At 39.0% G+C, this 23,499-nt stretch overlaps 1 protein-coding gene across 1 annotated transcript in view; it reads right to left on the bottom strand.

Annotated features, from left to right (window-relative positions):
• The window catches only part of CFTR (CF transmembrane conductance regulator), a gene marked incomplete at both ends in the record, with an annotated part of 91,048 nt that overhangs the window by 22,796 nt on the left and 44,753 nt on the right, over positions 1 to 23,499 (bottom strand). Inside the window, 10 exons of the mRNA XM_084268578.1 lie at positions 270 to 370; positions 2,591 to 2,818; positions 3,907 to 4,057; positions 9,485 to 9,564; positions 10,632 to 10,885; positions 11,907 to 11,944; positions 14,924 to 15,052; positions 16,149 to 16,881; positions 17,789 to 17,875; positions 20,507 to 20,601. Coding sequence (XP_084124704.1) covers positions 270 to 370; positions 2,591 to 2,818; positions 3,907 to 4,057; positions 9,485 to 9,564; positions 10,632 to 10,885; positions 11,907 to 11,944; positions 14,924 to 15,052; positions 16,149 to 16,881; positions 17,789 to 17,875; positions 20,507 to 20,601 — 1,896 coding nt within the window. The remainder of the gene's footprint in view (positions 1 to 269; positions 371 to 2,590; positions 2,819 to 3,906; positions 4,058 to 9,484; positions 9,565 to 10,631; positions 10,886 to 11,906; positions 11,945 to 14,923; positions 15,053 to 16,148; positions 16,882 to 17,788; positions 17,876 to 20,506; positions 20,602 to 23,499) is intronic.

Raw genomic sequence — 23,499 nt, 5'->3', positions numbered from 1 at the left:
TGAAGTTTTCCCATCACCACTACATCTGCAGTCTGAATCCTCAAATGCAAATATTTGCTGTCACCTTTTCCAGTCCTGGACCATTTTTGATCATAGAAAAACCCTGTGCTGTGCCAAAGCCGATAGGTTGCTATGAAAGGTATGAGGGGAACTTTTCCCGACACATCCACCTGACATCCAACTCTCAAACTAACTCACTGAAGACCCATAAGCAAAAAACTAAGGCAATTCCTCAAAAGAAAGCACAGCACAGTGTGTTTTATGCTTACCAAGCTATCCACATCGATGCTTGAGTTTACTGCCCACTGTAAGGTTCCCATTATGTTCATAGCTAAAGTAAGAATAATGCCAACTCTACCCGGTCCATCACCTGTGGAGAGAAAAACACATTCAATTTAGATGCAAATAAAAAAAGCCAATAGAAATCAGAAAATTAGAATTAATATCTTCAAATAGGTATTTACATTCTCTCCTCTTCATGGAGAAAACACGGATTTGTTAATTATACACAGGACTGAGAGCTTAATCATCAGTTAAGCACCTGGCGCTGAATTCACTAGAAACCCTCATCTTGCTTTGGCAGAAGAAAAAAAAAATCTTACAATTTAACCTGTAAACAGAATCAGGACTTTGCATTCTTGATTTCCATTTTTTGTTGCCAACACATATGAATCTGTGAAACAAAATTTTTATCTTCCTAAAACACCATAGCTAACAACTTTAAGATTCTGAACAGTCGCGCTGCTTTAGGTTTCCATTTCTTGGACAAATAGAGGACACGTTCTCCTTACTGCTCCACAAAGATGCTGGTATAAATTCTTATGCTTTAATTTTCTGCAATAACAAATATGGGATTTTTCCAGGGATTTTTTTTCTATGAGTTCATACAATACTGTATAAGCATTTAAACTACTCCACTGTTGATTTTTAATCCCACTATGTGCTAAATGGAATCAAGAATTTGCCTTTCAATGATTTCTCAATTTCTTCTGTGGCTTTCTTCAAGAAACTTCCTCCTGTTTTGCTTATAGACTTCGTGTTATCAGAGTAATTATAAAAATAAACATTAAAAGTAAACATTGCTCCTGGAAGCTGACAGATTAAGAAAGGAATTTATTCTTGCTCCAAGGCTGTATTACTTGCAACACTAAAGTTTACAATGGTGGCAAGATGATAAATTTTCATGATTTTAGAAAGTGCTTCTAAAGAAAATATCCAGAAAAACAGTAACACAGGAAACAGTTTTCCTAAAGAACCTCAAACTGCTAAGCACACAAAGTAAAAAAAAAAAAAAAGAGAAGGGCAGCAGAGGATATTGTTTCCCTGTGAATTTTAGGGGAGCTGGAAGTCTCCTTTGTAACAAAAGTACTGTAGACTTACATTTTCATACAGAAGTATTGGTGTGGTCAAACTATTTTTTTCTAGGAATCTAAGCCTAGGAAGGGCTCCTTATATAGGGAATAACATTTGATACACAATAAAATGCATGCTTTTATATAACTCAGTTTCAGTACTCAAGTATGATTACATGGAATTTGGATATGGTTAGAACCAAAAAAAATCCTTCACAAAAGTAGGAAATTGTTTGTTCATCAGTGACCATGGTATTGATGCTGCAGACCCTGCACACAGAGTTCAGAGTAAGATCTGGGAGAGGGAGAATAATGTCTGAGCATCAAAATCAACAAGCATGCATAAGAAAAGTATAGTGAATTAAAAATCATATTTGAAGAAATCTGTAGCTAAACTTGGTGAGTTTTTCCACAGAACTGAATTATTCCAACATTTTGGTAACATTATTCTCCTCTCCTCTGCTTGTTGGAGACTGGCTAAGCCTGGCCAGCCGTGGGCAGCATTTCAAATACAAGAATATAAGGTATAGAGTGATTCTCCTTCATCTACTGGGCTTACTAAGAGCGCTGCACCATTTGAAAGAGGATTTTGAATGGAACTTGTAAAACTTCTCATTGGAGAATGGGTCAGTGGGTTGGGAATTAGAGAACTGGGTGACTATTTTTGTTACCAGTATGGCTTTACAAGATCATTAAAACTTTGCATGTCAGACATTTGCAAATGAGAGGAACAGTAACTTAAATTTCCTAAAAAGACTTGGAGCTACATAGATGAAAATCAACATGCAAGCTTTTCAGTACACGAACGTGGTTGCGTTGATGTGGTTTAAAACCCATGAGATTATTTTTACAGCAATTACAGTCAAGAAAAGGAAAGTTCTGTCCCTTCATAGAATCATAGAATCATAGAATGGTCTGGGTTGGAAGGGACCCCAAGGATCATAGAGCTCCAACCCCCCTGCCACAGGCAGGGACACCAACCTCCAGGCCTGGAGCTACACAAGGCTGACCTTCAGATATTATTTTCCAATTAATCCTCTACAACATCAGATTGTAGGTAGTAATGGTGTAATTTCTATTGTAATTAAACTGTTTGCTATTATGATATACAGTGAATCAGTGCCCCCAATGCATGCTAAACTTTACAACTGTTTATTTCCCTCAGAAGTTACTGAAGCTGAGCTTTTTGACCAGAAGGAGACAACTTCCATTTCAGTACTCCGGTAACATTACCGTACCTGTAGTTATGATGGAGATGAATGCCACAGCAACAAAAAAGACAACAAAAATCATTTCTATCCTCATCTGGAACCAGCGCAGCGTTGACAGGTAGAGGAACCAGTTTGCTGTGTGTAGGTTCAGGGCTTTGTGAAATAAGGTCTCAAAATATGGCTGCCGCCCAAAAGCCCTCAGCGTCCACAGCCCTTTTAAGCTCGTAACGAGGTGGGTGAATATTGGACTCCGAGCTGTAAAGTTTTTTAAATAAGAAACATCATAAACACCCATAAGCAAATACCTTTGCTGTAACACAAATACACAGCCCTGTGCTCTCATGGCAGTGGGACTATTGTCAGTGTTTAGTTTACATGTGTTCTTGGAGTATGTGACTGAAGTAATCCTACTGCAGGATATACAACAACAGCCTTTGCATGAATGGGCTGAAGAGCCATTCAGTGTGCTGCCAGGAAGGGATGACATTAAATCTTCATAGTCAGCGTGCTACCTGGGAAAGCTCCTGGCCTGCTGTAAGATGCCACATGAGAAAGGTGGCTCCTCACAAGGCAAAATGGATTTCTGCAATTCTGATAACTCCATCAAATGAGGGCTTTTCTAGCACAGACAGGGTACATTGATACTCTGGATTCCACTGAACTCACATGGTCATTTTAAGCAGATCTTGCATTGCATAAAGAGTGGTGAGCCAATGCTGGATCCTTGAGAACATCAAAGAAATTTAGATTTAGACCCAAGGAACTTCAGAATTACACTTAAGTAAAAGGGGACATGATCATCAGACTGATCTGCTGAGGATCTGCCAGTTTGTTTTAAGGACAGATCACAGTGCCTGATCTGCAAACCTACACTTCAGGATGATGTTTTCCATTTTACTGGGAACATGTTAAGTCTCTTAAGGGGGTGAGAGGAAGGAAATACAGTCAAATAACTTATTCAGAAATAAGAATTCTTTGCTGTCAAGATATATACATTCTAATTTTTTCTTATAAAGAAACAAACTCATAAGGCACATACCAAGTCTGACCACAATTGTTTTCGAGTTAAATTTACTCTCAAGAAAACTGTATATCAGGACTTTATTTGTTTTCAGCTGCAGTGGTGATAAAGCCCAGCTTTAAAAAGGTCTTCTCCATTGCTCTTTGGCAGCAGAGCACTGAGGGCTGGACCAGTGACAGCCCTGGCTTTAAGGAGGTACGTGTTCTGCTCCCAGAGACAATGGCATCTTGCAAAAGAAAAGGCAAAGAAGAGGTGAAAGGGTGAATCACTTCTCAATTGATTTGTTGTGGATTTAGAAATCTACCAATTTTGCTGCTCCTACCTTCAGATTCCAGTTGTTTCAGCTGCTGAGAAGTGTGGAGGAAGTATGCCCTTAACACAATAAAGGCTGCTATCACAGGCACTGATGCCAGGAAGATGTAGGGTTGTAATATTGAGACTACTGTTATAGCGCCAATCACAATCAGTATTAACTGTAGAATGAAAGAAAAATACTATTGATATAGTAAACTTGTCATTTTATAGACTAGAGATTGGTGATGAATCACCTTCCCATGGCAACTATGTATTGTTTCAACAAACATAAAGTGCTAACCAAAGTAGGATTTGCAGCTGAGAACAAACCTCCATGAAAAGATTGTGAACAACTGAGACCACATCCACACATGTTGGAATAAGCTGCCACCTTTTCTGATAGACAGAAGAAGTGGTTTTGGTAGTTCAACCAGAATTGCAGGCTTCTAAGTTATGATTCCAGACAAAAGTGATGGCAGGTAGGCACTCGCTCTCCAGTTAAAATTGTAAGAATGACATTTGCAGTATCTGCAGCCACCTCCCAAACCTAACGGCGATGTCCCTGCCTTGTCTGGACTAGGTGTGCTAGACTGTCAGGACCTGAGTGCCAATCTCCTGCAGGTTCTGGCCAAGTAATTTTCTCAGGGGTCTGAAATAGTGGAAAGTTGCACATCACCACTTGCTCTGAGGTACTGTAACTCACATAAGCAACCAGCACTACTACTCATCCTTATCAGAAGAAGGGAAATGAGTCATAAGAGGACTTGTCATATGGAAAATCAGCAGATTCAGGAGAACAAAATGAAAAAAAAAAGGAAAAAAATGTTTTAAGGTGACAGATGACTCAAAAGGAACAAAGTAATTCCATAATCTGTGTAACCCACCATTCTCGTAAGACCTCATCCTCAGTAGCTCCTGACAGATCTAACTAAATCAGGCCTTGGTGTTTACTCTGGAAGAAGCTTGAGCACTTTGACTCTTTTTTTTCTCATACCTAAATCCGATGAAAATCAAGTATATCAGTGTACACAGTATAACAAAGCTCTGCTTTGTATCATGATGTTACCTCTTACACGAAACAACTGCTTATCAGCAACTGCCAATGAACAGTTTGGACAAAATTATGAACATCACATTGAAAAATCACTACAGGTGACCAGTCAGCAAAGAAAGAGATGGAAAGCAAAACTAATTTCACACCCAGAAGGGTTGGTGCTTTTGCTACTACATCCATATAAATTCAAGAAAATATTTACATTCCCAGTACTCCAAGTCAGAAATCATTCATGAACAGGTAAGTGTGTTTTGGAATTCCTACCCTTTGTTTTCGTCAGAAATCTGAGCAGTGATACAGCAGCATCTAAGTTTATGTAAAAACACCTCAACAACACTGTAACAGCTGAACTAATTAAAGATTTCTCTCACAGTTTCCTTCATTTCTCTCAAAAGAATGGTGACAAGTGGGTTATGCTTGTTCAGACCATATAGCATTGGTCTGTAGCAAGGCAAGAATGGATTTGTGTTTACTCATTACTTCAAACTGCAGAATTTAGTACCTCTTGTATCTAACTGTTAAGAAGTGAACAAGCCATTCAATTGAGCCAAGTTATACAGCACACAAATGACTTGAGGTTATGTGATCACACAGTGACTGTTCCCATCATGTACTCAGATTTTGCCAAGGCCAGTATGATATTATTCTCCCTGATGGTCCAACAGTTATTTCACTAGTTGAATATGAAAATTCATGTTATCTCATAAACTCTAAACATAAGTGTAAACTCAAACAGAAGATGAAGGTGATAGAGTCACCATCCCTGAAGGTATTTAAAAGGTGTATAGGTGAAGTCCTTAAGGACATGATCAAGAGGTGGAGTAGTCAGGGTTAGGTTATAGTTGGACTCGGTGACATAAAGGGTCTCTTCCAACCCAGGTGATTCTATGATACATTCTCTTAAAAGGCGGTATCAAAAACCAACACATAAGCCAGATATATTGGCATGTGCTTGGGGAAGGACAGCAGAGTTCTCATGTAACTCATGCAGTGACCCCACGTGCTGAGCTTTCAGTCCTGGGATGGAGGCCAGATGGAGAGACACATCCCAGTGCTTCCTCTCTGTGATCATTTTGGAAAATATAGCTGTTGGTGGAGATAGCATTTCAGAAAAAGTTGAGGGTGGCAATGGCTGCAGCTATGGAAATGAGTAATAACCATAGGTATAAATGTTCAATGAGTTCCCTATAACCTCTTGAGTGGGGTGAGCACGTCACATGAAGGATCTCCAAAAAATTACGCCGCCACTGAAATGGATGTTAAAATGAGTGGCAATGCTACTGCCATCATTAGTGGGCTACAATTCATACCTTGATGGAAGAGGTCAGATGGCTGACAGAGAAAACTTCACAGTTGCTATGTCTTGTTGATGATGTAAAGGTTAATACTCCTTCTTCTTTTATGGGAAGCTGGGTACATGGCAGTGACTGGAGAATAACCCTAGCCTCTTTCATCCTGAACCCTCAATAATCCCGGATGGAAAGCCCTGCTACCTAAAAGGGAAGGTCCCCTGATATGTCTAATAATTATCAAAATCACAAGAAAAAATACATCATGATACCCACAGCTGCAGCAGAGAAGGTTGCAGCATTCCTAAACAAGGAGCTGGCTGGAGTCATTCTATCAGGTCTTGTAGAAAAGGGAATAAGAATCAGCTCTAAATTTTTGCATGAAATTCTTAGGAAAAGCTCAGAAGTCAGAAGGACAAGTTTATGCAAACATAAACTGAAGGCTAACAGAGACCAAGTCTCCATCCCTGCAGGGCTTGGATTTAGACATCCCAGTACATTTAGAAGCTAAACATTTCTGTAAATCCCTGCATCTGGGAAGGAGTAACCACACTCAACAGTACAGGCTGGAGGCTGACTGGCTGGGAAGCAGCTTCACATAGAAAGTCTTGAAGGTCCTGGTGGACCACGAGGCAGCAATACATCCCTGCAGCAGGGGAGGTCAAAATGGGCAGCATTGTCAGAAGATCAAGGAAAATGATCCTTCCCTTCTCATCAGCACCAGTGAGACTGCATCTGGAGTAGGGTCCTCAGTATGACCCATAAAATCTTACTGAAGTTGAGTCCTGTGAAAGGTCTTAAAGATGACAAAGAGACTGCAGCATCTCACATGCAATGACAGGCTGGTAGAGCTAGGATTGTTGAGCTTAAGAGAAGGTTTGAGGAGAGCTCTTATAATTTTGTGTAAGTGATGGTAATTATAAAAATTACAAATTTATGTATATATGTACATATTTTTATAATTTATATGTATGCTTAAAATTATATTCTATTTATAGAAATCCCAATAGGTATTTTGTAAAAAGCAAATAAACCTGAGCCATATTCTTCTCATTGCCATGCAGTAGGAAGATAAGAGGCAATGGGCACAAGTTGAAATACACAAAATTCCATTTAAACATTAAAAAAAAAGCCTTTTTATTGTGAGGATGGTCAAACACTAGAACAAGTTGCCCAGAGACATTGTGGAGTCTTTATCCTTGGAGATACCAAAAATCCAACATGGGCCTGAGCAATCTAGTCTAGCTGATCAGGCTTTAGGCAGAGTGGCTGGAGAGATCCAGGCCCTAGGTCCAGAGGTCCCTTCCAGATTCAGCCATCCTGTGACTCTGTGATAATCAGCACAGAAGGAGAAAGTCATATCTATGACTTCTCTGTATCTTTCAGAGGAATCTGACTTTGTTCATTAGCAGTCTGCAGAAGTCTGAAGCTGCAAAAAACCTCTGAATAGTTATGAAGGATCAGAAGGAATGTCTTAAGAAGGCATGACCAGTAGAAAGCATTCTCAACAGGTAGATACAATAATCTTCACCAGAAGAAACTGGAAATACAGGGCAGCTATCACTCTGTCCAGCAGCTCTCCAGCTGAGGCTGAGGAGACAGAGGTGAACCTCTGGGACATTAGAGTACATCTTAGCCTCTGAAAGGTATCAGAACAGAAAACACAAAACTAGCCATTTTCCTTACCCTTGAAAACATGAAAAACTAGTCAGTTTCTTGTGGAGAATTTGAAACAGAGTTTGAAACTAAAATAATTTTGGAACAACATCCCCATGGAAGATCCAAAACGGCCACACCAGAAAAACCAGTAGGGAATTCTGGTAACAACAAACACGACATTTATGATTCAGAGGAAGTCTCAATGTCTTCATGTTTACTCATCCAGTAAATCTTCATTTAGAACTGTCTTTGAACCTCTTCATATGAAGCTGCATTGGCCTCTCTAAAGTCATGAGCCAAAGTTATCAATTACTAACAAAGATGCAGGGCAAAGGTCTTGTTTTTTGAGCAGACCGCCATGTTGGCAGGGATTGTAAAGCAGAGCAAACTCACAGATGGAGACAGCCAATCTGTGCAGCAGAATGTTTGACTTGACTACGTTGCATATCTCCTAAATAAAGGTGGAGAGGAACAGGAGGGCCAGGGAAACTTTTGCTTTTATTATTCAAATGTTCTGGGAAACGGCTGTAGCTGAGGAAAAGCATTAGTGGTAGAAAACCAGTGAGGAGTGCTGGGATTCACACAGATCCACAGTCTCCGAACACACAGGATGAGGAGCAAACAAAAGCATCCTCCTCAAAAAACAGTCATTGCCTTTATCTCTGTATTTCTTCAGTGTTCTCTTCATTGTGTATAAATGGGATGTCATTCAAAACTCAAGATTTTGCAATGAATGGATTTTCCCAGAAGATCCTCTGGAAACAAGCCTTTCTGTCCAAAAAATAAAAAGTTTTCAATTTTATAACTCTTGGGGTGTAAAATTCCTCCAAGGAGTAGTGGAATAGTAAAGTAGTAAAGCTCTCCTCTATCAGAAATAGTTACTCGGCTTAAATCCCAGAGATTCAGGGGAAACCATTAAGATGTAAAGGATAAAAGACAAAACTAACAGTCAAACTTATGAAGGGGAAAAGAACCCCAAAATTAAAAAAGCGAAGAGCTGCTCAACTGAGAGGTGAAAGCACATCAGCATGGGTCAAACTGCCCAATAAGGCAATCCTGGAAGAGTTTCCACAGAAGATAAACTAACAGAAAAAACAAGAATACATTCAACAAAAGAGAAGGAGGACATTAAGAAATGCTAGAAAACTCAGAATAGGAGAGGCTAAAGAGGTAAAGCCATGAAAATGACTGAATGCAATCTAAGGATAGCATGAAAAGAATATTCATCTTGAGGCAAGATAACTGAAGGAAACTAAGCAACACCATTTATACCTTTGAAGTTGAATATGAACAGTAGCGGGGGTATTTGCTCTGTAGGGGTCTGCAGAGCAAAAACGTTTCCAAGCCTGAGTACTAGAAGTGGTTTGCAGGAACAGTGGAGGTACACATACAGGCAAGTACTCAAAAAAAGAAGCAATGAAGTTGACTTACAAGATAAGCAGTTACATAAACAGATACAGTGACTGGAAAAAAAAAGGCAAAAAAGGAAGAGAGATTTAATTCTAGATGCTATTTCATCTTTTTAAGATGATTTCTTTTGCATGATGTACGACTGAAACTTTACAGTGCTATCAGCAGAATTTAGAACTTTTGAGTCTACAAACCTGAATGAAGTCGAATACTGTAAGTGGAAGTAAGTCATCCAGTATTGCTGTATCTTTTGAGAATCTGTTAAGTATGCCACCTAAAGATTAAGAAAAAAAAAAAAAAAACCAAAAGAAAAGAAGTCAGACTTATTAACACCCCCAAAATCCTACTTTTATTACTTTAACAAAATGTACAACTTTTTCCCAATACAAACTACTAAGGATAAGCACAAGATTTTTTTCTTTTTTTTAGTACAAGCAAATCCATTACAGTTTACTGGAGCTACAGCTTCCTTCCCCAGGGAGGAATTTGAGTCCAGAACCTTACAGCTATTGGAATCTCAGAAAAAAAACCAACCAAGGAAAAGGTAATAAAACCAAAGAAATTTAATTAGGACAGAAACAGAGGCAAAAGACATACAGTCTGTAGCCCTTAAGCAGCAAGGTATCTGTTGATACATGGTCAGCATTTGTATGAGTTTGTGCACCAGTTTCTTAGCTTCTGAACAGAATTACTGTATTAATCACCAAGTAAAAACATAATTAAGAATATAGTGGGGAAATGAAGGAAAACCTATGTTGCATTGTTATTTACTAGTGTCTCCTGTAATCTAGTACAAACCAGTAAGAAGGGTATGGGATAGGAACTGCATGTACAGTAGGAGATGGAACTTGTTGCACCAGTTATATAATGAACTCTCTACCAACTTCGGAGCCAAATTTGAATACGCATACCATTATTCACACTAACTGATGCTTTATGCCATTTTAGTAGGACTATTCATGAAATAAAGCACTATTTATCATCCACACCTGACTCCTTGTCACTCATCATGTAGCTGACTACATCTTCTCAATTGCAGAATTAGACAAAGTCTATTCATTAGAAGTCATTCTGGTTTTATTACCTCAAACAGTTAACAGTTAATTTTCTCCAACTTCCAAGGCGGTATTTCAGAATCACAATTGACAACTGAAATATGTCACCCTTAAGGTGCAACCAAGGTTCATTAAAAGATTCAAAAATTACTTTATGTGGCAAACTTTTAACATTGATCTTGACTAAAAATGTAAATGGGAAGCAACAATGTATTTTAATGGAATGAAAACTGTTTTGATTGAAATAAAACCCATACACAAGTCAATCAGTTCTTAAGTCAGTTACCTGCTTTCCAAGAGTTGAATGTTGACATAGGTGCATGAAGAACTGCGTGTACCATCTTTTGATGAAGAGTTTTAGACACTGTTATAAGCGTATGCACAAGGGGCAAACCTCTGAAGATTCCCATGGCAAGGAGGGTATCTGCCACTCCCACGTAGATGTAAATGATGTAGTAGGCACTAGTGTCAGTGACAATCACAGGAGGTGTGTCAGAAGTACTGTTTACTGAATTTGTCTCGTTTGCTTTCAAAGCTATCCTGTATGATGGAAATTAAAAATAAATTCATTATTGGAAATTGCTTTTATTTCACTTTATTTTTGTCTACTAAATAGTACTGCAGTGTTAATTTTTTTAAAGCTTTGTTAATGGTCATATATATATTTTGTGTCTGTGTGTGTATGGTCACGTTATTCTCCCCAGTTACCTTTGGTGATTCAGGTATCATTTGTAGTGGTTTCTGAAATAAGTTGCAGTTGTGCAACAAAGGTGCAAATTAAACCATTGGTATATAACTACGACCCCCTCCAACAGTTTTCTCCAAACTGCTGTGAAAATGTCCCGCAAATGGTCCCATTGGTTTACCCACTGACAAACCTGGCCTAATCAAGGAAAATGTATCCACTTCTTCTAACCAGAAAAAATAGTTAAAGTGTTGGAAGAAGGGAATTGTTATGGAAGTAATAGCTTCAGGCCTACTATAAAAACCAAATGCCTTAGTGACCTATTGTAAGGGGGCATCAGTATAAATCCCGCCCCGCCCTCCCCCACCTCTCCAGCTCTCCAGATCAGACCTAAGTCACCATATGCTTTCTATACTCAGACGTTCAGATTTAATGCAGCAGGACAAAAGCATTAACCCAGGAAAAGCCACACTGATGCTCAGTATGCCCAGCCCTACACCTTCTGGGAACTTTTCATAGCTGAACAGAGGAAATAGTGCAAACAGGGGCTTACAGAAACAGCTGCTTTAAAGTATTCCCAAGCAAATGTCTCACCTAGGACCTCTGAAAGGCAGCAATGAACCACAGTGTATTCAGAATAATTAAGTCTGTGCAGATACTGAGCTGATCAAGGAAAAGTCTTTGCCTGTGATGTTACATGCTCAATAACAAGGCATAAGCCATTTGTCTGTTAGCACTTAAAATACCAGCTTAAGATATCAGCTACTTGAGGCATTTAGACCATGTAAATGAATATAAGCTAACGCCTAATTATTTATAGCAAAAATCAATATACAGGAGATCCCAATCTCTCGATAAATGATGACCACTACTTACTTTTTCAGAAACCATAACCCAGCAACAGAAGCAGCCACCTGTGACCAAAGAAAAGAGAGTCAAGTTTTTGTCTTGTCACATCATTATATACTTTTTCTTACTTATCTTCTTTCACTGACTTTATAATTGTTTGTAGAGAGAGCATTATAAATGGACGGACGTCAAACTTCCCCGAAGCAAAAAAGCCTTGTCATATCTGTTCCTCTTTCCACAGAACACATTTAGTGCATCCCACCAGGAAAGCTACATTTAGACTTTTATTACAATCCGGGAGATATTCTAAATATTCTTTTATTGTCTTTTACTGTACTGTTAACAAAGGCTTGCTAATGCATTCCGAATCACAAGGAACATTCACTGTATGCTTTAACATATTTTAAGTTTTAAAGAGTAGTATTTCTTGACGGCCCTAAAAGAGTAAGTCTCTCCATATCTTCAAAGGCAGCTATTCAAACATGAAGTCAAACCTTTAACACTTACTTTTGCATTGTTCTTCTTCCTAGCTGCTATCTACATTGGATATATCTATGTCATATATTGTTTGGCTGCTAGTTTTACAAAATTCTCCAAATAATCTATTTTAATATTTTTTAAATGTGGAATTAAACCATTTTTATTGTGAGATGCTTTAGTGCCAAACAAAAGCTTCGTGTCTGTTCACTGAGACATCGGACATCTCCACCTAGTTCACCACATTTCAATCTGCCCCATTCCTGCCTATGATCTATTTTCCAAGGGTCCTAGTTTCTAGTATCCTCTTCCCATGTACTTTTAAGGCACTGGTACAGGAATGTATTACCATAATACCTCAGCACATAATTAAGGTCTTCTTGGGAACCATTAACTTTTGCAGGTCTCACAGTAAATAACTAAAGATTGACCATGATGCTTTGAATTTACATATTTGTAAGGATCAGGCTTCCTTCACAACAATACTTTTACATCTCCTGGCAGCAGAATTCTGCTCTGATCTTGACTCCTCATAGCAGAGGACCATTTAAATTTTTTTAGCTGGGAAGATGAAGGTAGACAATACTGTGATGGAATAACATCATAAAACCTTTCTACATGTTTCGATTGATCAGTGCTCTTCTTCCAATTCAGCAACGCTAGTCACCGGCTATTACATCTAGGAAACACAGCTGTGAGTCACTTCAGCAAGCTACACACACATACACACACCCCACAAGTTTAGGAAGAATGAACAAATAATGCCCTATTTATGGCAATCTGTGTGGACTCACCTTGGGACCTACAGTACGAAACAGTCCATTCTAAATCTAAAATAACATCTCTAGCATTTCCATGACAGTCCCATCCAGTTCTGAAGTGTGTCAAAACTCCACTTTGATTTACTTCTCACTATTCTCTCAGTTCAGCACCTAGATGTTCATCACTGGCTTCTCTTCATTGTCTAAGGTCAGAAGGGTACAAATCGCTAGCACAGGCCACCTGACCACTTGGCATGGTATTTCATCCCATACAGAGAGTTTCACTAAAGCTTGTATGGTCTGTGCTATGACAGGATACCTTCCAGCTCATTAATCTATCAATGGGCTTTTACTTCAGCGATAATCACACTGGGAAGTTTAACTTAGATGGAAACATTCTTTGTCATAAGATTTGTTCTTCAATTAGAAGATGGGCATTTGAATTACTTTAAAAGGTTTTAGTCTATTTTAAAAGCAAAACTTTGTGATCAAGATTAGTAATAGGTCAAGATTAGGCTGAATATATGGGGATAAATCTGATAGACCTCAAAGTTAAAATTTCCTTTTATCCTACAACTCCTTTCAACTTTGCTGTTGTGGCTTTATACATTTTCCACTATTGTGAAAATAAAACTTACATGGTAAGAACAGCTACACACCTAAATACTCTCTTGCTTCTGGAGGCAGTTTAAAAATCTGGGATCTCAAACTAGATCTAAGTTCCAGGCTTTATTCCTAGCCAAAAAGAACTCATTTAAATCACCTGCAACATCACATTAGTGTAAATTCAGGATACCATCAATAGCATCCGTCTCCAGATTTGATAATACTAAAAGTTTGAATGCTACCATAGAACTGGTAAAAACCTTTCACAGACACAACCAGCCAGAAACTAGTCCTCTATTCCTAAAGGATTCTTCTCTTCTTTCAGTTCATGTTGAAAAATGCCATAAGAAATTGGTACCATATTTTATGAATACTGTCTCATTAAATTCACAGTCTTCTCTCACAAATACATTCCTTCCCTCAGAAAAACACTTGATTTAAAGTATTAATTATAAAAGAGGACACTATGAAATTCTGTATATACACTAAAAGTCTTCCCTAAATTGGTAGACAAGATGACAATCAGGCAATTTGTGTTACATGACAAATAGCAAAACTTGCCTGATCAGGCAGATGTTCTTCAGCACTTTTTCCACTGCACTTGGAAAAAAGTTTCTCTGCATGCTGCAGAAATACCACGTCCATCTTTAAATGCCATCACAGGCATTCAGCTCTCTGCCTTACTCATCACTCGTCTTTCACTAGGAGTAAAGCTACTAACTGGTTTCTGAAAGCAATTCTCCAGAATGTATGTATGTACTCATCAAAAAATTTTCATCCGGTAATTATTGTCATTAACCCCCCCAAAGCTCTGCAAGGAAAATTCCTTTTTAAAGGAAAATGGAAGACAATTCACCTGCAAAAACCAGAACTGCATAGGGCAGCAATTTTTATTTATGGCACCACACAGCAGAAAAAAACCAATTTGACAAGAAGGGTCTTCTGCTGCCATGCACTGATCACTATCTTTCATGAGAAAACACTCATCCAAACAGTAGAAAAGTAACTGCAATATCATTTCACAGAATCGTAGAGGTTGGAAGGGACCTCAAGAGATCATGGGCTCCAACCTCCCAACAGCAGTTGCCTATAAGCAATGCATACATGAGCTATATATACTTATCCTTTTTGTCACAAACAACATAGTTTGAACAAACATCATTCTTTAGTAAAACAATGTCAAGTGCAGATTTTTCTTACCTCAACTAAGAAGACAGTCACACACAAAATCAGAACAAAAATTAAGTTTTTGTGGATGGTAACATATCTGAAATAGGTATTCCACGTCGTAACAGTACCAATGCTTTCAGCATCATCAGTAAAGCATTCCTGTCAAAGAATGAATGAGAACTTTCTCAGAACACTAATAATATCTACATATGAGAATATCTGACACAGGATCACCATCGTTCTTTCTGCTAACTCCTTCCAAATAATTAAACTGCAAATGAGCTGATAATGGCTGGAGAAAACGTTAGTGACTGGTTAAGTCATCTTGGATATAACAACACTGTTTAGAGATGATTTGAAATTTTCAGACAACACTGAAAGAAACAATCAAGACCTGTCCCGCACTACTGAAAGTCCAGAAATGTTTAGCCCATAGCAATTTTCTTTCAATGAAGAAAATTGTGCTGTTAGAGTAAATGTGTAAATGCTCTGAGGTTTGGGTTTTGTTTTTTTTTTCTGCAGAGATGAATAAGCAAAAGAAAAAATGGACAGTGCTTCAGCAAATCATGAGTTCAAATATTTCTTGTAGACTATTTTCTATCCAGGAAATTACTTTAGAAAGTTTTCCAGCCCTGTGAAAATCAGCTGTCAGTTTTAAAAATGAAAATAGTTCAACATGGCCACAGTTACTAGAAAAAACAAATTTTTGTCCAGTTGTTGGTATAAAACTCAACCTTAATTGCATAATTTCCATCAAAAAAGAGTAAAAAGCAGTTTACTCCTCCGTTCATTATCATTATAAGAGCTAAGCAGTCTGAAAAATTTGTCAAACTTGATCAAATACCAGTTTTAAAAACTGTGCTAGTACTTAGGGTTTTTTTTCCTAGAGCCTTAATGTTTGAAATGTCAGTTCTACATTAATGTCTTAAAGCATTGTTTTCCATATTGTGGTTTCAAATTTAATTTTAACATAAGTAATCTTAAAGTCAGATTTAAAGCACAGGAGATTAACATTCTGAATTTATGTCCTCTACAGATAGCACTCAGAAACTATAATCAGGCAAATTTTTTTAGGATTTCAATGATTTCAAGATGATATTTGAGTCTAAAAAAACCTCACAAATATTCCAAAAAGATACTCCACAGAGAAGTACTGCATTAGGAATTGCATTGGTAGAAAAGTATGTAGGAGGTCTATTGTGCCGAGCTATCACCAACGTGTCACAAACCGAGGTGAACGTAAATGGACACGCACCTTCAAGTCCTCTTCACTGATTTCGTCAGTTATGTCCAAGACACTATCCCGAGACAAGCGCCTGGTGTAGATGTCGATCTCAGAAGACAGGTTTGTCTGGGGCACCATGGACATTTTCCGGAATGGTGTACTTCCCTTTTTGGGAAAGTTAGGCCCGTAGTTCACAGGGGTGCCCGTCATCAGGTTTAACACAGACTGCCTCCTCCTCCCTTGCAGAATGTGGTCAGTGTTTAGCATGTTGCTCCGGGGCACACCGACATCGCCCTGTTCCAAGTCAGGTACCAGCGAGAGCCTCCTCTCTGGGGGATCGCTGTGGCCATCTTCTATCCCGTTGACCTGCATCCCGTTCCTCTGCACTAAGGAGAACTTCCTACCTGCATTAAGGGGATTAATAATTATTGAGTTCTTCCTTTTGTCATTCAGATCTGATGTTTGTTTAGAAGATGGCTTCTTTATTTCGTTTCGTGATCCCACGCCTTCTCCTTCAATGGAAAATCGTCGGAGAGTCTCCGTTAGAATCGAATTTCTTCTCTCCGCACTGAACTGATCAAACGAATCAAATCCCATCAGCTCTGAGCTGAAGTCTGGCCGTTGACCCTGAAGTTCAGAAAATGTTCCATAGAAATAGCAGCTTCCCTCGTGTAAAATTAATATTTTGTCAGCGATCTTTAAATGTTCCAGTTTTGAAGTAACCAAGATCCTGGTTTTATTCGCCATCAACTTGCACACACAGCTATAAAAGATGAAAGTGTTAAAAATCAGGCTTTTTTCTTCATGATTAAATGTGTCTTTTATCCCTTTTGCTTTCAACCCATTTGCTTTTACCTGCCCCCCTCCCAGTATGAGCAGTCTTCGGTGGCCCCTCAAACTGCATTGGAGGTGCTAAGGCTGAAATGTGTGAATGGTGAGTACTTTATCACAGGAACAAACAATACCAAGAAAATTTAATCATTTTCAGGTGAATTTAAAAAAAAAAAACACAGTTCAACATTAAAATGAAATATTTCTGTTCATCTTAGGGTTACTTAGATCTTTTTCTGTCAAACTTAGAAATACTAGCTCAATTTCATAACTTCAAACTGACAGTGACTGAAAAGCACGTGGATGGCAGTGTGTGTCCTTACTCGTTTTGAGCTACACCACCAGGACAAGGCAGAAGTCTCTGGCTTTGGCCAACCTGCTGCCAATCTCTTGGTCAGTGGGCACTTCCAGGTGACCTGGTAGTGGTGACTTCCAGGTCTTTTAATGATTAGAAAAACAAGACAAAATACAGCTTTCCGTAAAAAATTATACTTGTCAAGGAGGCAAGTGCTGTAAAATGAAAGGCTTTCTGGTACACAGACACGCCAGATATAAAGGCATGGACACTGGGATTAATAGATTATATCAGGCTCAAAACACTAAGATGGAAGAGGGAGCAGTAAAGGTCACACCTGGCCCAGGCTAGTTCCCAGCACAGTATACGCTCCTACTGCCAACACAAAATACTCTCTTATGAGAATCCCTAAAAATAAGCATCCTGAAAAGGTATAATTTAGGTCACTTTGGTATTTTTGTACTATTATCAAGGTCCTGTTCTTAGTTTTACTTTGTGATGCTCAGTGTGATGGTTAAATACGATTTATCAAAATATACAGTACCTTTCAAATATCTCTTTTTCTGTAAAAATGTCTAAATGTCCAAAAGGAGAATCCAGGAGGTACAAATCAGCGTCTTTGTACACTGCTCTGAACAGAGAAAATGGAAATGAGATTAACTTTCACAGGTCTTACAAATTTACATAAATACCTTAACAGTTGAGGCGCGAAAATCTTTAATTGATACATTTTTCTAAAGCATTGATATGGAGCTGGAGTTCTCCGTTAAATGTGCTTGTAAGACACCTTTCAATAGAGCCTTTGCTTGTGACAGACCACATCACAAACTCAGGTTTTTGTTAATTTCTGGGCAATCAAAGGGAAGTATACAGCCACCTTTTACACACCTCACTCTAAAGATCTCCTTATGGCCTGAATCCAACAGTCCCCACTGGTGTGCAATGCCTGTTTAAATGGGAATTTAGTACCTACTGTAAGTGGTGCCTGAGGGAATATTACATACATACATAACACACATATTACAAGTGTGTGTAAAGACTTCAGTCCCAGCACTTAGTTTTAAAAATACCTTGACATAACTGGTGAGTGAAGTGTGTTGGTGACCCGTGGTCTTGCAAACATTGTCTGAAATGGGACCGTACAATATTTTGAGTTCAAGATATGAATAACTATTTGTAGCATTAGGACCTGTAGAATTAGAGTGTGCCTGGAACTAAACCTGTGATTAAGAAGGGTTGGGGTTTTTTTGAAATCAATTTTGATAGAAGTTCAGAAGGGCCCTTTGCCTACCTTTGTGAGTATGTAAATCATGATGTGATATGAATCAGGGTATAATTACTAGAAGAAATTCAGACAGCTTCAATTTAGTACTTTTTAAAGTACCCTAAAATGAGTTTTAAAATCATTATGTTAAACAATGTGAAAATATTTCACCACCAGGAGAAAAAAACCCTCACACCTCAATAATAGCATTTTATGCTAATAAATGAAGCAACTCTATTGAAAATTCCTCTGTCACGATGAATTTCACTGACCATACATTATGATGTAGTGGCTGCACAACAACAAAAGTTCACAGTGTTCTTGGCGCTTTCATCAGTAAAAAGTGTGCAGGATTGTTGTTTTTATTCCAGGAATAATGGTAGCACTCAAATTATTACTATAATTTGTATGTAGGACTTAGTAGCTATACATGACTGGCTTTAGGGTACTGGGCCAGAGAGCTATCTCAAACCCAGGGCATACATTGTCTTTTTCTCTTGGTCCTTTCTTTCCCCTGATCATAGCTGCAGGCACTGGCAGTGCTCTGTAAGAAAGATGGATTCAGGCAATCTCCATCTGCTTCTCATGATGGCTGGTTGATGAGGGCTTCACATGACTTCACACAGAGTGCACCAGACACATGTGTGCAGCCAGGACAAGCAAATAACTTCCAGTTTATTGCCTGTGCAGGTGGGTACAACCCTGGGCTGTAATCCTAAATCTTCTCCTCTAGCTTTCTCAGAGCTTCATCTGCAATCCACGTTTCAATGCCTGCACACCTTACTCTGTGCTGGGCTTAGAGTGGAGCCCAAACAAAATGTAAAGTGCATACAGCCACTGTTTTTGGGACATTTAATTGTTTAATAATTATATAGATGACAAAAAAATTATATATTTATATATATTATATCAGTTCTGTGACCAATAAATGAGCTGTGATCATCTGAGAAGTGAGAGGCATGATTATTCACAGAATCTGGGAAATACTTCTCATAAATATTGCATTTTAAATTAAAATCTAAGTGAGTTTTGTTAGTGTGGGGTTTTTTACTCTGAAAGTTTTGGCTACTCTGCCCCTCCTCTCATATATTATGGGATAAAACACAACTGTCTGAATGCCTTTTCCCTCTAACAAGTCTGCTGGAAAGGTCCACACTGAAGGCCTCTCCATTTTAATGAACCCATCTTTTAGTCTCACACAGACATGCATCCCTTTCACAGGATGCCAGGCTGGATCACCATAATGTGGTTTTACTTCTACCTGGCATTTCTGAGCATGGGAACCAGCACGATTTGTACTTGGCACAGAAATAGATGGGGCCATTTACACACCAGAGCTCTCATTACTGGATTTTTGATGATAGCTGAGTGATTCTGCTGAAACACATAGCTAATTTATAAGAAAAACACCTACGTTATTGTCCTGTAGACCTTCAAAATTACTTATTAACATTGGAAGGTCAAATAGACAAGGCCAGAGTATTATTCTTAGGTACTGACTAGCCATTGCTTTCCACTTCTTTTTACAAAACCTTTTTTATTAGCAACACTTTTTGAGACATGCTGCTTTTTTTTTTTTTCCATTTTTGCTACCTGCAGATAGGGACTATGTCATTAATCAACATACAAACTGCTCTGTAGAAGTGTTGGAGCAAGGAAGGATCCTGGAATATATCTTATTTGTGTCTGGGTTTCTTTGGTACTAAGAAAGCTACACTTAAAGGTCTGAATCTCCAAATGGCATCTTGCATCAGGGAGGGAAAGATTCATCTTCAGCTAAGCCATACCTTGCATCTCACATCAAACTTACAAAATTCAATAAATAAATATGCAAGTGTATGGCAAACATAGCAAAACTCACATTTATGATAGTACAATGAAGTTCCTGGTATACCTGGAGGATATTTATTTAGCAGGACTTGGTCCACATGTATTTAGTGCTTAGTCATAATACTTTTCTCATACATGAAGCAGTACACTCCTTAGCAAAATACTCACCTTGCTAGGGAGATTCGTGCTCTCTGGCCTCCGCTCAGAATGATTCCACCTTCTCCCAGCACAGTATAATCTTTGTCCGGGAATTTGGAAATGTCCTGTTAACAAATATATATATTTTTTAAGAATCAGAAAAGTATTTTCCATATCCAAGAAACTCGAGGTACAGAATGGAGGGAAACACAGTGCACAAAACCATACAGGCAGGTTAGCCAGAAGTTGTAAAACAAACAAAAAAAGTCCAACAGAGGTTTATTTCTTTCGTTCGTTTATGTAACCAGAAATGGTGATAAAAGAAGGCTTATCATTCTATCACAGAGAGCAACCACAAGCTGCAAGATTTCAAGACCAAATATTTGCCTTAACTGTAGATCTCCATAAAAGCAAGGAATAGACCTTCATACAATACCAATCCAAGACATTCACCGTCCAAGTTTTCTGTCAAATAGTAATGATAAATGACAACCCCTCCAGAGTTTGCAAGAAGCAAACTCTGGATCTGAGCTCTTCAAAAGCCAGATAAATTTATACTTCACACAGGTTCATTAAAAAAGGCTTGGACAAAATTCCGAGCCAGGAATGACAAGAATGCTCAAGGTTTGCAAAAGGTTTGGGAGCCAAGTTCCACTGCTTGGGCTCTAAGTTACTTACAACCCATGGCCATGCTAAAAAGGAATCTTTAGCCAGTGGTAAAAACAGAAAATATCATTTCACCCTCATGTGAGACAGAGAAAGGAGAAAAGATCCTCATGCACCTCATGCAGAGGTGACCAGAAATTCTCTTGGGAGGAGTATTTAGCACCAAAACTGAGGATCCATGCAAACAACAATAATTCATGGGAGCACAGACACGGAGAATGGCCTGTGTGCCTGAAGGCTGTCTAGTTTTGCTGCTTTTACAGGTGCTCTAGCAAAAAATACTAATTCTGCCTTTAAAAAGCCCTAACTGGCCTATGTCCTTAAGCCAGTGCAGTGAAAGCACAATGACAGTGGTGGTGGTTGTTTCAAGGGACTTTTCCCAGAAACACGGGCTGGATGACCTCCCCATGCCACAGGGTGCCTAGGTTTCCAGTGAGTATGAGTCCATGGCAGTTCGGCACACGCTGAGTTTGAAGTCCCAAATGTCCCAGGAAGTCCCAGTGTTGGCACTTGGCAGCACCGGAGTGTTGCACTCTCTGCCTGTGCAAATGCTCCTGCTCCCAAGGCAGGGACCTCCCATAGCTGAGGAAGCTGACCAAGGCATCTGAAACCAGACTTGGCCCCAGTGTTCTCATGCTTTACAAACATTTTCCTTTTAGTGCAACTTCTGGGGTGGGTGGGGAAGTGGCATACAAAATCCTTCAGAAAGTGAGCTTCTAGGAGCGAGCTTTAGGCAGCGCCCTGGAAGAGGTGGCTCGTTTTGGGGTCTCTCTTCCTACCCCCCCTGTCAAAGCAGCCAAGGGGCACACAGGAACTCAGCCACCTGCATGCACTCTGCAGCACCCACAGAAATCCTGCAGCTTCTGGAGGTAAGACTGGAAGACAGGTGGCAATACAACCTGGGGTTCTAAGCGAAGCTGCTCTCTAGAAGTTTGCATTTCATACAGAGCCAAATATAATCCAATTTTGATCTCCCCTGCTGTGATTTTGATGGCTAACCACTCTGTTGGGCAGCTGTTCAGCATTCCGAGCCTCTGAGGCTTTTCAGAGCAAATAAATAAATAAATAAAAACCCTTCCAGAGAAATGTTTCCTTCTTCCTCCGCTGTAAATTGGCCTGACCTCAGGAAAAGAGTGAACAATGCCGTTCAGCCCTGGATCAGTGACAGATGAAAGGTCCAGCCACTCAAGGACTAGAAATCGACTGCCTGGTTTGTCAGGAAATGGGAGATTCTCCCGACTCTTTAATTTGATAATAGCCTTTACTTCCTGACCTAGAGGATTCTGACCTTAAAATCAAGATGCTCTTCTGTATGGAAAAGCTATTGCAGGTGATTTTTAAATTCTTCTCGCATTAACTATTTATTTCCCTCTTGTAAAAGGGAAGCCATGCAAGCAAATCCTTGCTACTAACGTACCAGTTGTAGAATATAGTACCAGCAGCGTATTTAAAGGAAGATTTTTCTAAATGGGACAAAATTGACTTCCTATAGGTCGTAAGGTGTTTAGGGAAAACCTGTGAAATTCTGGCATAAAAGCTTTTTTGGCTTTTATTTGAGATGTCCTGCTCAGATCACATGTGGTTTTGCTATGCATGTGGGCTGTCATGTTATTCATCTGTAATTTCGACATTTACCCAATATCTTCACCTGAACATCAGGATTTGTGTGGTTAAATATCTAGATCTCTAAGAGAGTTTCAACTGTTTTCCATTTCTGCCAGTACTGCTGCTGCAATGGTGCTGGTGCCATTGCTGTCATCTGACTCTATTTCTTCGATAAAAGGCCATGTGAAGAACTGGCCCCAGTGTGCCTTTGCCCTGCAAACAGGGTAAAACTGAAATTAATACCTGCTGAAATTAATTCCAGAGCTCCCTTTGTTTTAAATGGTGGTGGGATTTAATCAGATATATTTCTTTGCAATTGTGTCGACATGGAATTTTAATCAGACTCTTAATGAGTTCCCCTTCTGCTCTCTTCTGCCCTTCACCTCAGGATAATATATGGCATGAAACAGACAAAGAACTTCTCAGGCTGTAATTACAATAATTAAAAAATGTTTAGTAATTTCTTTCAAAGGCGTAAACAGAGCAATGAAGTCCAATAGACACACAATGCTATTTGTTGGAACACGCGTTACCTATTGTAAAAAAGTACATAGGGCTGGTCCAAATACATCCTTGCTGTCATTTTATGCAGGAAGTGAACTCCAGCCAGGGACAAACCTAATGTAATGATGCTGAACGACACAAAACCCAGCATATCAATGAAGCAGCCACTGGATTTTCTTTAATATATCTGTTTCTAAATGCTTACATCAAGAAACTTATTGGCAGCTACTCAAAGAAACCCCCCACAG

The sequence above is a fragment of the Gallinula chloropus genome (assembly GCF_964237585.1).
Source record: "Gallinula chloropus genome assembly, chromosome: 1".
NCBI lineage: Eukaryota > Metazoa > Chordata > Aves > Gruiformes > Rallidae > Gallinula > Gallinula chloropus.
This window is presented reverse-complemented; position numbering and strand designations above follow the sequence as displayed.